Source organism: Heliangelus exortis, chromosome 7, assembly GCF_036169615.1.
Source record: "Heliangelus exortis chromosome 7, bHelExo1.hap1, whole genome shotgun sequence".
Taxonomy (NCBI): Eukaryota; Metazoa; Chordata; class Aves; order Apodiformes; family Trochilidae; genus Heliangelus; species Heliangelus exortis.
In genome coordinates, this window is record NC_092428.1 from 5,818,160 (window position 1) to 5,833,992 (window position 15,833).

General features: G+C 45.8%; 1 protein-coding gene across 9 annotated transcripts in view; it reads left to right on the forward strand.

Moving 5' to 3' along the window:
* Nucleotides 1-15,833, forward strand: part of NT5C2 (5'-nucleotidase, cytosolic II) — a 63,766-nt gene extending 47,933 nt beyond the window's left edge. For 6 of the 9 annotated variants that reach the window (XM_071748359.1, XM_071748360.1, XM_071748358.1 and 3 more), the window contains 16 exons: nt 1,718-1,835; nt 3,219-3,314; nt 4,615-4,706; nt 4,900-4,957; nt 6,247-6,340; nt 7,357-7,410; nt 8,539-8,622; nt 9,301-9,342; nt 10,484-10,591; nt 10,946-11,012; nt 11,688-11,858; nt 12,080-12,205; nt 12,715-12,766; nt 13,016-13,076; nt 13,615-13,791; nt 14,027-15,833. In XM_071748359.1, coding sequence (XP_071604460.1) covers nt 1,718-1,835; nt 3,219-3,314; nt 4,615-4,706; nt 4,900-4,957; nt 6,247-6,340; nt 7,357-7,410; nt 8,539-8,622; nt 9,301-9,342; nt 10,484-10,591; nt 10,946-11,012; nt 11,688-11,858; nt 12,080-12,205; nt 12,715-12,766; nt 13,016-13,076; nt 13,615-13,791; nt 14,027-14,278 — 1,652 coding nt within the window. In that variant the 3' untranslated portion in view covers nt 14,279-15,833. The remainder of the gene's footprint in view (nt 1-1,717; nt 1,836-3,218; nt 3,315-4,614; nt 4,707-4,899; nt 4,958-6,246; nt 6,341-7,356; nt 7,411-8,538; nt 8,623-9,300; nt 9,343-10,483; nt 10,592-10,945; nt 11,013-11,687; nt 11,859-12,079; nt 12,206-12,714; nt 12,767-13,015; nt 13,077-13,614; nt 13,792-14,026) is intronic. The other 3 variants (XM_071748366.1, XM_071748367.1, XM_071748363.1) reach the window with 1 other exon arrangement.

A 15,833-nucleotide genomic window follows, 5' to 3' on the forward strand; every position in this document is an offset into this window, starting at 1 on the left:
TCCCTGGGAAGTGCCTTTACTGTCCTGCATCAGCAAAATTCCTTTTTCCAGATGATACTCTGGAGTCACTCTTAAAATGTTGTTCAGCATTTAGCTGCCTTTTACTCCCTCCAACTCTAGCTTACTCCCCAAAATTGCCTTTTCAGTCACTGCTTTCTCCATTAGGTGTAGGTTTTGGTTTCTTCTTCTTATCTGTAGCTCAATCAACCCTACATTTCCTAAAGGACAGAAAAAACTGTACATTGAATGTTGTGTCAAGTTGTTGATGTTTGCTGTTGATACAATAATGCTTGAAGATGTTGATAACTATTTCACTGATTTTAGTTATGAATTAAGAACATTACAGGCTTGCTTATTGTGTTTTTAATGGTGCTAGTTTAATGGGGAAGGTGAACTCTTAGGATTCTGGTGCTTTTTAGATTATTAAGAGATATGGGAACCCTTGGTCATGGCTATGATGATGTGAGTCTTTTGGCAGTCCTGTTTCTTCTATAGTCTTGGCTTTTTAGTAGTTTTGTAGTATTTTTTCTATTTGTTTTCTCCTCTTAGACTGAGCTTCTGTATTCCACAGTGTATATATGGTGGTGGTTATCTGGGCAGTATAGACAATACGTATTAATGGATATTTTAAGTCCCACAGATGTGCTACAACTCTCTCAGCAAAGACAGTCTGCCTTCTAATGATCTTACTGTGTAACTTGCACATTTTTGTATTTACTCAGTTACATTTGAAATATTCAAATGTTTGAGACAGCTGGGCCCGTACCCCTCATTGCAGTTAAGGGTTGTGTTTGCCCTTGTTACATCTTGGGACCAACAGCAAATGTAAGCACACCACCAGAGAAACACAATGAATTCCTTCCAAATGTTAATTTAATGGTCTGATTGAGCAGTAACGTTTGCAGTACATGGGAAGGTCATTTGCAGGAAGAAGACAGGCCTGATGGTAGGAATGACTTGGTTGAAGAAGTCCATTTCTTTTGCATTGAGCTAAGGTGTGTCACAGACGAGCAGCTTCTCTGCAGTGTGAGAACAGGAAGCTTGCTTAAGAGAGTAGCATTTTGATGCACAAGGGCAATAGCTAGCAGATTTTTACAGTACCATATGGTATTATTAACAAACAAATCATATATTAACTTGATAGCTTTACCTTCAAGCTAACTTAGTCTGCAGCAAACATAGATTTCCCTGAGATTAAATCTGGAGACAATAGGAAGCTTTGGGATTGTATCCAGAGCAGTAACAGTAGCACAGTAGCGATGAAATTTGGCTTTTCTAACCATGAATACGTGTGTTCCCAAAATTTATTGCTTTCTTCATCAGCTTTGCAGAAACACAGCAAAGCAAAACCCGATCCGAGCAGGTGGAGCAGGCAGCGTTCATGCATCTGCCTCACAGGACTGCAGGGAGAGGAGCTGCAGTTTGAAGCACATTTTTCCTGATGTAGAGCTGTGATACACTGATGGATATTTCATGTGGTGCACTCTGCTGCTGAAGTGTGAACTACAGCTCTGCTCAGCTGCAGTCCTGGAGCATGAGCTAATTCCTCCATGGCTCTGGGCTGGGGGACCCAAGGCAGCGAGGAGCAGCAACGAAGAAGGGAATGTGTGGTGTGGAGGAGGGTGGAGGGTGAACGGATGCATTACTTTTAACTGCCTTCTTGTTTAACTCCCTAGCTGTTTTCAAATTTTCTAACTGAAATCTCATCTTGGTACAGTGTATAAATCCCCTGAATACGAATCTCTTGGATTTGACCTGACCGTAGAAAGATTAGTTTCCATTGGATACCCTCATGAGCTGCTCAATTTTGTGTATGATCCTGCATTCCCTACCAGGTAAATGACTAAAAGATACCAACCCAGCCTGCCTGAGGCCTTGAATATTTGTTCTCTAAAGTTCATAAGCAACACGTGAGGGCAGGTTTTCAGAGTTGTGCCTGTGAAGCCTGTGGCTGACCACAGATCATAAGGAAAGGAGCAGACTGCTCCAGTATGTGGAGGGCCTTTGCACACATGAATCCTTGCCAGCAAAGAAGGAGTGTGTAAGAAAAGAGGCCTGCTGAGAACATGATCCAGAAATAACCTTTCAAAGTAAAGACACAACTGGATTGGGAGTTAAATTCAAATCAAGGAGAGGAACAGCCATTACTGTCCATGGGGCTGCTAGAATGTCTCAGGACATTTTTATTTAATGGTTTTTATTAATAGTGTCCTGGTGTGTAAGCCATCCTGAAAATAAAGCTGACAGTAAACAACAATAAAAGTAGAACCAATCGATTTCATTAGACGAATAGATGAATCAAATGCCAGAAGCAAAATAAATGGTGCAAAGTTAATAAATTCTTACATTTTGTCTTTTGGCTGTAGAGGTAAAAAGGACACGGCATGTTTTAAACAAGGCTTTTGATCTAACTTTGCACCTTGAAGTTGCTTCCACTTGTGCCTTTGCTGGATTTTGGGTGTTTTGAGTCCTTTAAAACTTCTTTACAAAGGACTGAACCAGAGGGATCTGTCTGCTTGTTGTTGCAGTTTTCTGTCTTGCAGCCTCCTTCTTTCCCTCCTCTCAGCATGTTTTACACTGAGACTGTTGCTGGGTGCACTTCTGCCTGTAACAAAACAGCAACCCTTCACAAACCTGTGGTGAAGACTCCATTAAATCCACTGCTTTCATCCCAGGGAGGAGACAGAAGGGATGTCTCTGTGGGAAGGCAGCATTCTCCATATGCAAGCTACTAGATAAATGAGACTGAGTTTTACTGGAGTTGGATCTGGGGATGTGCTAAGCATTTTGTGCTATCATTACATGTCTCTGTCTGTGACAGAGTGATGAAAAAGAGGAGGAAAATTCCTTTAACAAACCTCTTGTAGCCCTGCAGGGCTGTCAGGAAGCCACAAACACGGGTGTCAAATTTGTGACCCTGTGGAAGAGGCCCACATCTTCCCTGGTCCATGCACAGCCAAGCCTCTGCCAGGTTAAATGGTTCTGTTTTCAGGGAGAGCAGATCAGCTGTACCTTTCACCCAGCGATGCAGAGCTCTTGTTGCTCACCGGGTGAAATGAACAGAAGGGAACCCCATCTGCACAGTAACAGCAACTCTGTTCTGATGCCCTATAGCAAGTGAGCAAGCTGTTCTAGAGCTGATTTGAAAAGAACTGCTATTGAAATGGTCACCACTTAACACACTCTCTCCATCATATCTCAAATCGCTTTCTTAACAGAGGCTTGGTGTTTGATACCCACTATGGAAACCTGTTGAAAGTCGATGCCTATGGGAACCTCCTAGTGTGTGCACATGGCTTTAATTTCCTCAGAGGGTGAGTACTGACTCATGGCTGTTCTTTTTTACTTAGTATACTTTTTTTTGTGTCACTGATCCTCTGGGCACCCATTGTGTAAGGAGTTATGGGGATGCCGCTAACAGCAGAGACTGTATTGGTGTTTCTGCAGCTCCAGGATTGACTGAAGATGCATCAAAGGTCCTGGACACAACAGCCCAGGGTGTTTATAAAGGAAAGGACACAGCAGGCACATCTGTAGTGTGCTGGGAATAAAGACAGTGTGCTGTGGGAAGGGGTCAGTGGGATAATCCAGGGGCTGCTGTTCACCTGTGCTGGCACAGTTAAATGTCAGCAGCTTGCCAGTTAAGACAAAGTTGTTGTGTGAGGGCTGTGGGGAGCAGAGGGACCCATGTCCCGTGAGGCTGTTAGCTCTGCAGCCATTGCTAAGAAAGTTTGAGGGCCTGTGCTGGCTCGAGGAAGGAACAAATTTGCTCCACCCTATTGTGTTTCTGACCTTCGAGGGTACCGGAAGTGAGGCATCGCATGCCATTTCCTTCAGCCTTCCTTGGCTGCTCACATTCACTTTGCCCCAGAGAATGTGCTTTAGGAAGCAGAGGGGATGACAGTGCTATGTGCCTGATGTGCCCCAACAGATCCCTTTTGTCCCTGCTGAGAGGGTAGATGGATGAAAAGCAGGCAAGCATGGGCCAGCTCAGGGTACCCAAGGTGACAAGCCTTGTCCTTGCAGGGCTGTAAGTCCTTGTATCAGGAAGTCAAAATTTAGAAAAAGCCCTTATATATACACTCAAGTTTCTCTTTTAGTGACGTGATCTTCAGAAGCTCCAAAAATGAAGGAAACCAGAATAATTAAACCACTTTAGTCATCACCACCCTACTGATTAATTGCAGAGGGCCCCAGGCAAGTCTCCTGCAGCACAGCCCTGCACTCCTCTGCTGCAGGCTGCTCAGGGGAGTGTAAAGCAACACATGGAAAGTGGGGGAAAGTTTAGGATAAGCAAACAATGATAGTGCAGATGATTTAAGGCATCCTCACAGCCAGCAGCATGGGGCTTAAGGTCGAGGTGTGGACTCTTGACCGCACTGTTTCCCTGTGTGGGCTCTGCTCAAGTTTGCTGATTCTGTGATGAGGGTTTTGTGCTGGTTTTCCCAGAGCCAGCGTGGTGAAGGGAGCGCTGCTGGATGCATGTGAGAAAACTGGGTGTTGATTAAAGCACAACAGACTCTAGTTAATGGACCCTGCTACAACTGTATTTTGCAGGTCAGCACATTGAATCCTCTCTGTGATTTCATTCTTTTCTACTTTATCTATTCTCAGGCCTGAAACACGGGAACAATATCCAAATAAATTTATCCAGAGGGATGACACAGATAGGTTTTACATTCTGAACACATTATTCAATCTACCAGGTGAGTCTAACATGATCCAACATGTGCCTTTGAAGCCAATAAAGCTTTGCTAATGTCATACTCTACTTATCTGTTGTTTTTTGTTTGGTTTTTTTTTTCCTACACTGACTTTCTTCTTCTGGGCACAGTGCCTGAAGTTAGCTGGCCATATGGTGTTATCTTTGTTTCAAAATCTTGCTTTGTTTCTTTGCAGAGACCTACCTATTGGCTTGCCTAGTGGATTTCTTTACTAACTGTGACCGGTACACTAGGTATGTATTCCTCTCCTTTGTGGTGCTGATGGTATGATTGTACCATTATTATAAACAGAAATACATCACAGATGCATTTCATCAGTGTCCTTAATATCAATGGTGGAGGCCTCTCAAGTGGTTTTGGTGGGGAAGAGCTCAGTCCGATTCTTATAAAAGTCTTATTCTTTTGACGTTAAGAGAATTTAGTGGTGAGGAGATAATTGGCAAGGGTTTCCTTCACAGGGCATATCAGTATCACCATACTGACTGACAGTGGTGTTTGAGCCAGTTTCTAAGACCACAGGCTTTATTATTGCAGGCAGCTTGTTTTGAGCCCATGTCCACTGGGCCCATGTTTGAAAGGCTAAATTTCCTCAGCCAGTTACCACAAGTCCCTCATGTCTTAATCGAGGACTTTGTTCACTTAAAGATGAAATGTTCAGGCACAGTGTGGTGTTAAAGGCTGTTTGTGCAGCATGAGTATTTACCTAGCTTTCAAATAGGTATAAGCATAAAAAAAAAGCCATGGTTTCAGCTAGCAAATGTGAGTGCTGCTGTGCTGCTGACTCATGTGTTGGGTTGTCTTTGCGTATTATGTGAGCGGAAGGCAAAGCTTTAATGGGATTTTATCTGGGAGAAGAACTGTTTGTGCTGACAGTCCATCAGGTGAAGTATCCTTTCTCGGGGCAGGCGTGATGATTGCTGTCATAACAAATACAGCTCTGTTTAATCCTCCTTGATTTCTTCTGATGCAAACTCTCATCGGTGTCTCAAAGATGCCTACACAGTATCTTGTAGAGGAAATCTCCCATGTTAACTCTTAATTGTTCAACACAGAAGTAATTCCTTCTCTCAGGAACGAGTCTAACATTTAGTTAATTTTCATGGTACCTCCTTCTTTAGTGTTTGAAAGAGGGAGAAAGAGCAGCACTCTGCTTACTTTCTCTGTAGCATTGATCTTTTGTAAAATGCTGCAAACTGTCCCAGTCTTTTTTTCCTTCTTATAATGCTGTGGGGAAGAAATGAGAGTTGCAGTCACTGAAAGCTGTAGTACTACTGTGGAGATGCAGGCCTGGAGGTAGGAATTCGCATCCTAAAATTTTAAACAAATGTTATTGGGTAGCATGCAGACCCTGTTAAACTCTGTAGCCTTCTTTCAAGTCTGGGCTGCAGTAAAGTAGTAAATAAGAACTGTTTGGTAAGATGAAAATACAAGCTCTGAACAGCATTTTGAACTGTCTCTCTCCTTGATAAGTTTCTTACCAGCTGTGATTGGCTGCTACAGTCTCTTTTCTTTCTCCTCACAGCTGTGAAACGGGGTTTAAAGATGGAGATCTATTCATGTCCTTCAGAAGTATGTTCCAGGATGTCAGAGATGCTGTTGACTGGGTTCATTACAAGGTGATTGCAAGAACTCCCTGGGACCTCTGTAGTTGTAATTGACTTAGAGGGACTGGTTTGTAACTCATGACTTAAGATGTGCTATTCCACTTTTGGGCAAGAGCCCTGCTTTGCCGCCTAGTGAGCAAATAATATATTGCAATTGTATATGAGGAATTCAAGATCTTGACTGCTCTACTAGTACCAAGGAATATCTGTCTTTGCTTCCTGTTCCTTCTTATGGTGCCCAAATTCCATTTCTGAATTGTAATTCATGGGTTTTAGAAAGTGGTGCCATGAGGGTATTTGCACTTCCTGTCCACAATTTTACGTTGTCTTAATTATTAAGACAGAAAATTACTATAAATGGTTTACATTGGTACTATCTTAAGTTGTCTGAAATGTACCTGCATTAAACAGAGACATACATCAGCTCTTCTCTATTTAGAAAGGAGAGGCAGTTCATCTCTTTCACACATGTGCACAAATTTATAATATAATTTTGTGAGCATTAATAACTGGTTAAAGACCTGATTTTCTTGTTCCTCCTCATTTAAGAAGTCTGTTGGGGTGGGATGGAGAACCATAACAGGAGAACTCTGCTCACAGTTGTACCTGTGGTTGTCCTTTTAGCCATGCAGAAGTCAGGAATCTATTTTTCTTTCCTTATGCAGTGTTATGTGGTACATGTTGGAGTTGACCTTTGAGTAAAGCATTATGGTCAGTGTTGGAGACAAGTCGTTGACTGTCTTGTTTGGTATGGCAAATCTATTTTTTGTTTGTTTCTATTGTATTCCCTTCTGAAAGGGTTAAAATGCTGTTGAAGTGGATTATTTACCATGGTGAGGGAATCGATGGATCACAGAGTTTGTGATGGTCCCTGCTACTCAAAGCCTCTCATCTCTAGAGTCACTGGTTCAGATTCGCCCTGGTTTGTACTTTCACAGCATTTTAAAGTGTGAAAGTTGGCATTACTTTGATGTTTCTTACATCGTAAGTTTCTGTTATCTCACTGGCTTCTGTTGTTTCTGTTTCAGGGATCGCTCAAGGAAAAGACCCTTGAGAACCTCGAAAAGTATGTGGTGAAAGATGTAAGTGTGAATTTATTTTACTTGTGCAACATGTCATTCTGAGTAAGCAGGCAAGAAATAAACATGCTGATTGCTTTACTAAGTCACAAAACAGATAACGCTGTGATTTCTGTTGTAATAACCTTTATTCTGAGCCAGTGATCCCTGTGATGTTGTATTCCTGTGCACATTTTTTACCTAAAATATAAAAGACAGAGGAAATGTTATCATGGGGCCCAGGTGAATATGCTGGCAAGGCTCATGTTGTTTCTTTCAGTGGTAAAAACAAATGTGTTCCCTGCCCACATTTTCTCCATCCCAGCAGACTTCTTTTTAAAAAGCAATAGATGAGAATCTTTTTAGGCAGAAGTATTCCTTAGCCATCCAAGAAGATTACTTGTGTTTAATTAGGAGGGACTGAGAGAAAGGTCCTGCAAGAATCACCAGTGTTTGGCCTCTTGATAGCCCCAGAATATGTGTTTAGCCCATCTAATTGAGCAAGTTCCAGTGGTTCCCTTACTTTTGTCCTCTTTGCAGTTTACAAGGCCCCCTCTGAGCCACTTAAGGTATAATCATTGTTTAGATGAGCTCTGTGGTAGAGTACCACTTTAAAGAAGTTAACCTTGTTTCTAGTTGCATGCCTGCAAAATTGTTGGGAAACTGTTCTGTGAGGTAATCAGCTACTCTGGCAATGGACTGAGATTTATGATTCAATAAAAATAGCCCCAGGAATAAATTCTCCCTAATTTGAGGTTGGAATTATAATGCACTCCAACTTGTGGCTCATGTGAGCTCAGATTTCACCTGCCTCCGGGCCCATTCCGGGAATGGACTTGGAGCTGGAGGAGCTGCTGCTCCAGCATGCCTGGCACAGAGCAGATCAGTGGGAGCACCACGGGGTGCCTGGCACTGTGGTTGGCAAAGGTACAGCAGCCTTGCTGAAACCTTCCCCCTCATCTCCCTCCCCTGGGCTGTGCTCTGGAAGGATGTTATGTGGATGGACCAGCAGCTTTCCTGGCTCTGGCCACTGCCAAAACATGTGAGTTTGCTTGCTTGGTGCTTTGATTTGCTTTGTTGTGTCTGGTGGGATCATAGAGTATTTTGCTCATGATGGATCTCTGTAACTTCTGTACATCCCTTGGCTTTCAGGGGAAGCTGCCACTGCTGCTCAGCCGCATGAATGAAGTTGGGAAGGTGTTTCTTGTCACCAACAGCGACTATAAATACACAGATGTAAGTGCTGCCTGAATTATTGTGTTGGTACATAATGGAATAAGCAAAAGCCAGCATGCCTTTGTATGGGCTGTGGTGGAACATCTGGTGGAGAATCATGTGTTATTTAGGCTTGGTGTAGGCTGGTTTCATGGTGAATGTAGATGATGTCCTGAGTCATCTTTTGTAGTCCTGGTTTTGCTACTGACCTGGCTGAAGTCCCTCTGTGCCTCACTCAGTTCATCAGCAATTAAAAGACTGCAAGAGAAAGTGATACTAATTTTAGATTTCAGCATCCTTTAAAATGCAAACTTCCATTTCAAGTGCCATGGTTTGAGGTCACCAAAGCCATGGTCCTGGAGAGGTCTAAGAGGCAGAAAGGGCGCTCTGTTGTGTTGTAGGAATAAACATGCTGCCTTCAACTGCAGGTAAATGTCAGGGTGTTGCAACATGGCTGCTCCAAAGATTTATATGCCAGTTTAAAGCACTGCAAGATATATCTGAAGCAGTGTGTAGATATAACCAAATACGGTTTTGATTATAAAAATTACTGGTTTAATTCCTGTCACTTTAAATTCCAGTCTTTGATTTTGTGTCCAAATCTTAAGTTGACTTTCATGTAAATCTTGAAAAGTACACTTTTATGACTACATAAATGTATGTTTAAAAGTACATCTTTGAATACTTTCTTTCTTTCAGAAAATTATGACTTACTTGTTTGACTTTCCACATGGACCAAAGGTATGTGATTTCTAGACTGCAGTTCCAATAGCAACTGATGTGCCTAATTATCTGTGTAGCTGGAAAGCATTTTAATCCTGCTTCATCGGCTGCATGGGATTAGTTGCTTTAATCTGGTTAAAATACACTTGCTGTTTAGTGTCCTATTTGAATGGGATCAAAGCAAATACAATATAACAAAGATAAAAGGGGCATCATCTGGTCTCAAACAATAATCTGTGTTAATGATAACATTATTTTAGTGATAAGCCATTGTAACTGTGGCATTTTGAAGTGAATTATCTCAGAAATCTTGAATAATGTTTTACATGTTGCTAAAATAAAGCACTGATGGAGAGGAAAGAGTTCTATAAAAGAGCAGAAACATTTATGGCTGATTGTGCCTTCACAATGGTAAGTCCATAAGTTTTAATCGTGTTTTTTCTGAGGTTGAGACTCAGCCCTGAAACTTTTGGAGAGATGTTTATGAGCTGAATTTATACTGCTCTCAGTCTCTCCCAGTGGGAGGCTATCACATGCTCAGAAGATGTTTTCACACTGTGCTCTAAAGGCAGAAGGCAGCCAAAGGAGACATTTTCAGAACATGGAAAATCACCACAACTAATTGCTCAAAAATCTCCTTGCTGTGGTCTTGATCTCAGAAAGAGTGGAAGCGTGGAGCAGAAAGGTCTCATGAATGCCCAGCTTCCTTCAGGCACGGCTATGACTGGAACCTATGCTCTGTGGCATATAGTCCAGACATCTTCCCACTCCTGACAGATGTACCAACGTGGCCTTGCAAAGCTGCAGCCACAAAGTGTCATGTGTCTGGATCTGTGCAGGATGTTGCCTTCAGAAACAGTGGCAGTGGTGTCATTTATAGCACCTCTTCATACTATGGCTGTGCTGTGACATGGATACTCAGTGCAGGTCTCCTACCTCACACCATATCCTCAGTCCTTGCTGCCCGTCTGGGTTGGGATGGGAGTGCTTGAGGAGGTGGTGCTGGCAGCCCAGCATTGTACCACAAGAGCTGTGAGCTGGGGGCTTTTGATGGCCTAACAATGTCATAGGTTATGTCTATGGGCAATGGCACTCTGGTTACTCTCCCTGCTGTTGATTGTGTTGTGCCTGATTCAAGGCTTTGCTTTTGCCTTTGCAGCCTGGGAGTGCCCACCGGCCATGGCAGTCCTACTTTGACCTGATCCTGGTGGATGCACGAAAACCCCTCTTCTTTGGGGAGGGCACCGTGTTGCGGCAGGTGGACACGGTGAGTGGCACGTGGAGGGTACCTCTACAGCTGGAAGGGCTGGTGCACTGCCTGTGTGGTGTCTCCGTGGCACAGGCACCACGGTGTTCAGATAGAACCTGCCCTGAAGATGGTGGTGGGCTGGCTTCTTCTCTTAGTAATTCCTGAGCAGCCCTGTCACCTGGGGCACAGCAGAGCTCAAGGCTTTGCTGGCTTCTGTAACCTACCACAGGTGGCAATAGGAAGAGAATGTGGAAAGCCACCTCTAGGCAGCCTGGGAGTGAGAGAGCAGCAAAGAGTAAAGTATCAATAGGACAGAGAAGATCCAGACCATCAGCTGGTCTGTACTAATGCAATGTGTCTGTCCTTCCTCAGGTGACTGGGAAACTGAAGATTGGTACCTACACTGGCCCGCTGCAGCATGGCATTGTGTACTCAGGAGGTGAGGGAAGACCCTTCTTGTCCTGTGGAGTGGCTCTGATGTGACCTCGTGGTCTTCAGCCATTCCAGTTGTGAGAGGACTCGTGCCAGGTGCAAGACAATGTTGGGTTTCCCAAAGCACATTTTACTGTGCCCTCTGCACCCTGCACTAGCAGCTCCCCATCATCATTGCTGCACATTGAAGGGAAAAAGTCTACCTGTTTCTCCTCAAACACCCCTTTACTTTTTCTCCTGGAAGGGTCTGGGAACTGCAACTGCTGGGCTTGTGGTGGAGTGGGAGCCACAACTGACCCAGTGCTACATTCCCAGCTGTTCTTATGGTGCTGGCATCAGTGTGACCACGCTTGGAGGGTCCCCTGAACTAGGGAAGGGCAGCAGGTGGATAAACAGGGCTCTCTGATGCCCAGGGCTCCATTACTCACATGAGGTGGAAGGCAGCATGGTCTGTCTGCTGCTGCCATTCATGTGGGGGAGTGCATGGGCAGAGCAGCCTCTGTGTGAACCTTCAGGTGGGTGGGCAGTACCCTGTGCTTCCATGGCAAAGCAAGGGTTCTGTTAAGTAGTGGAAGTTTATGGGATGAAAATGCACCTTCTCTGCCCCTAACCCTACTCCTCTGAAATACTCCACACGTTTCCTTTTGACTCCCTGTTCTGAGCCCTGCCATTCTTCTCTTAGGCTCTTCGGACACAGTCTGTGACCTTCTGGGGGCCAAAGGAAAGGATATCCTGTACATTGGAGACCACATATTTGGAGACATCCTCAAATCCAAGAAACGCCAGGGCTGGAGGACCTTCCTTGTGATCCCTGAGCTGGCACAGGAGCTGCATGTCTGGACAGACAAAAGCGGTCAGCAGCTGGGCAAAACCCAAGCCAGGCTTTGCTCTTGCTTGTCTGGTGCTGTACCTCTGAGATCAGCTGGGCATAGGGGTGCAGGGGAAAGATCACCCTGGCTTGCTGCTTCTCCTTTCAGCCCTTTTTCCTTTGGCCTGGGTGTTGGTGGCAGGAGCTGGAACAGCTCTCCAGAGCTGGCTACAGGGTCCCACGCCTTTCCTTGTGCTCTTTCCCAGGCTGCTTGTGTGAGATCAACCAAGCACTGACTGGGCCAGGGGAGAAGCTGCAGCTGGGTGGGGTCGAGTTTTTCCTCCATAACCCTGCCCCAAAACCTCCTCTACCATGGAGCTGTGGCTTCTCTGGTAAGACAGCTGGGGGGGTTATTCCCCCTGTAATGCCTGAGCCATGACTGCTCTCCCAGCTGCTGGGAGTCCCTGCTCACCTGCTGCTTTCTCATCCTCCCACTCACTCTGCTACCCTGCTGCCAAAGTGCTATGTGTTTCCCATCTTAGAGCACTACTGCTTTTCTCCCAGGTTTGCCCTTTGCTCTGTTAATAGATTTGGGATTTATGCAAGTTGCTTCATGGCTGGTTGGAAGGTTTTGGTGGGAGCTGTGAAGGTTCAGCCTCATAAACAAAAGGGGCAACCAGAAATGAAGCCCAAAGTTATGCCAGTGGCACAGAACATGATTGAACCTTCCCCCCTGCACAGGGGCCAGGGGATTCCATGCTCCTTGATGGAGTGCCCCTCCACTGCCATGCAAGTTTGCTTTCAGCAAACTTTCAGGTGGTGGCTTCTCATCCAGCCCTTTTCATTTCAATAATTTAAACTTACCTTTTTCCCCCTTTCTTTTTTTTTTTTTAATTTCCAGCCCTTTTTGAAGAGCTGCAGAGTCTGGACATTTTCTTGGCCGAGCTATACAAGTGAGTGTTCAAACAGTGACAACTTTGCTGCTGTTTCTCCCAGCCTAGAGACAGCTAACGAGCAGCTCTGATGAAACCCTGGGGTTGGGTTTGCAGCACTGCTGCTGGAGCTTTGACTCAGGCCTGGGCTCTGCCCACAAGCCCAACCTTCCCCTCCAGACCATCCTCTCTCCCCTGAGCCCTCATCCCAGAGCACCTGGTTCTGAAAGGCTTTTCACACCATGTATTTACCTTCTCGCCTGTAAATAGGCATCTGGACAGTAGCAGCAATGAGCGCCCTGACATCAGCTCCATCCAGAGACGCATTAAGGTACCAACCATTAAAATCCCTTTTTATCCCTTTGGATCCTAAAGGGCTTGACAACCCATGTGCACTGCTGAGCCCTGAAATGCTTTGCTCTGCCTTTGGGTGGGCACAGCAGGCTTGGCAAAGCCGTTCTGTCTTTGTGGACACAAGCAGAGGAGCTTTGTCAGCTCGCTGGTGTCACTGGCACTCGTGAGAGGCAGCCTGGTTTGGAATGGGGTCTCCCTTCTCATGCACACAGCAGCACTGACTGATGGTGCTCACTGCTGCAGATTGGGGTGCTGGCACACCTGAGCTTGGATGGGCAGTAGCTTTGAGGTGCCAGCCTGGGGCAGGTGCTGGCACTGAGCCCACTGCTGCCTTCCCCTCTGCTAGCTGGGACTCGGCTGTGCTCTGATGCTGTGAGATTTGAGTACAGAAAGCCTTGCTGGAGACCCCCACAGATCTCATGTATTCCCCCATCCTTCAGTGTGCTCTACTTCATTGTTGTGGCTCCACACTGGTGCCTGCCTGGGCCAGGATCTAACCTGCTTTTTGCTTGTAGAAAGTGACCCATGACATGGACATGTGCTATGGGATGATGGGGAGCCTCTTCCGCAGCGGCTCCCGGCAGACCCTGTTTGCCAGCCAGGTGATGCGCTATGCTGATCTCTATGCAGCTTCCTTCATCAACCTCCTCTACTACCCCTTCAGCTACCTCTTCAGAGCTGCCCATGTCCTGGTGAGTTGCAGACCCTGGGGAGGTGGGCAGGGGTCCCAATGGTGCCTGCACTTGTGTTCATTAACACTTCCACAAGCTGCAGGCGCTGGGAACCATCACCTTGGAGGGCTGGGGTGGCATTTGGTGCAACATAGGCCAAAGGGTCACGTTTTGGGGTGTGCTCTCCATCTGTCTCAGAGAGATACCCTGAGGCTGGGACATCCTTTGCCATCTCCACTCTCTTTTACTTGTGTAGATGCCACACGAGTCCACAGTAGAGCACACACACGTCGACATCAATGAGAAGGAGTCGCCGATGGCCACACGCAATCGCACCTCAGTGGATTTTAAAGATTCCGACTACAAGCGGCATCAACTGACCCGCTCCATCAGTGAGATCAAACCACCCAACCTCTTCCCCCAGGCACCTCAGGAAATCACACATTGCCACGATGAAGATGACGATGAGGAAGAGGAAGAGGAGGAAGAAGAGGAGGAAGAGGAGTAAGAAGGAAAAAGCAAAGTGTCTCTGAAGACAAAACGTGACTCTAGCAGTGATCAGGAGCAGATTCCTTTGTTGGGGCCCTTGGGATGATGGGTTGGGGGGGTGTGATTCTTGCGAAGGCACATTTTGAAAGTGTCTGGAAACTTTTAACAAATCAACACTAATTATGAGGAGACCCTTGTTTTCAGTTTTGCAGACGGTTCAAAAAGCTGACGGATTCTGCCTGGGTAGTGCATTCGGATTCGACTGCCTGCCTGTGTTGTCATGCTGCTTCCATGACACTGAGGGATGCTGCATGTTTCTCCCATTCCTGTTACTTGTTTCATTCGATTTTCATTGGAACGGTGTCCTGTGAACGGTTTTTGCCATTTGTTACATTCACTGTGGAGAAGGAAGGAATGTGCTGGGCCCTGCAGGAGACAAAATGATCCAAATCCTCCTGCCCGTTGGGTTGCTGCCCTTAACCCTCTGCTTCTGGGTTACAACACACACACCACCCCCACACACCCACCCCCGTGTTAGCCAGGATGTTGCTGTGGTTTCCAGCACTCAGTTTACCTTCTGCTGGGTGTGAGTTTCTCTGTGGTCTGATTCCTTTGGCCATCAGAGATGGCAGTGGGATTCCAGCTCTTGCATATCTGCACCTGTGCACGTTTTGGCCTGTAGATGCTTGTTATCCTCTCCTGGTGTTTCAAAACTCTCTTTCATCATTGGCATGTGGTGCATGATTTCCAATGCATTTCTCAAACAGTTGAGCCGCACACTGTGTTCCCAACTCCTGTAGTTTCAGGACTAAATATTAACCCAGGAGCTTGAAGCTACTGCTTTAGCATTGAGTTAGCTGGTTTGTTTTCCTGCTGCCTGTTACTGACCTTTCTGTCTGCTCAGCTTTAACAAAGTGAAGCATCCCAAAGACAAACCCAGCCACCGCCTGGACTGAAAGGGGCTGTTATTCCAGGGTGCTGTGGGCCACAAATCTCTGCCCTAAACTGGGAAACTGCATGTGCCCTGGGGCCAGCCCCAAGGTGAGAGCCAGGAAGCTCCAGTCTGGCTGGCAGCTGGCCTTGTCTTTGGCCTGGCATGGAGCAAGCAGAGCCTCCTCACAGGTTGTGGTGGGCAAGGCTGTGTCCCCAGCCATGGTGGGTGATGGCTGCCAGCTGCCAGGCAGGGGCTCGGGGTGCCTGCAGGACCTGGCAAGCAGTCCTTGTGCCTGAAAGCCAGCCCAGGGAAGGCATGGGGCTGGCAAGCAGCTGGCAGCAGTGCCCTGCAGTTTTCTTCCGTGTCATGGGTGCAGCCTCCCTTACTCCAGCCTGTGCCGTTCGCTGTGAAGGGATTACAATGAGGGCCCTTTTGTAATGAATTTGACCTGTTTCAGTACCATAAACTCATTTAATCTTTATTTTTTTTTTCCATTCTAAAGTACCTTAGGAGAAAATTAAAAAAAAAAAAAAAAAAAAAAAAAAAAAGAATAAAATACACAACCAACATCTGAGCAGGGAACATTGCTGCTGCTGTAGTGGCAGTTGTTCAGTCAATAAATGATGATGTTTCTAAGAAA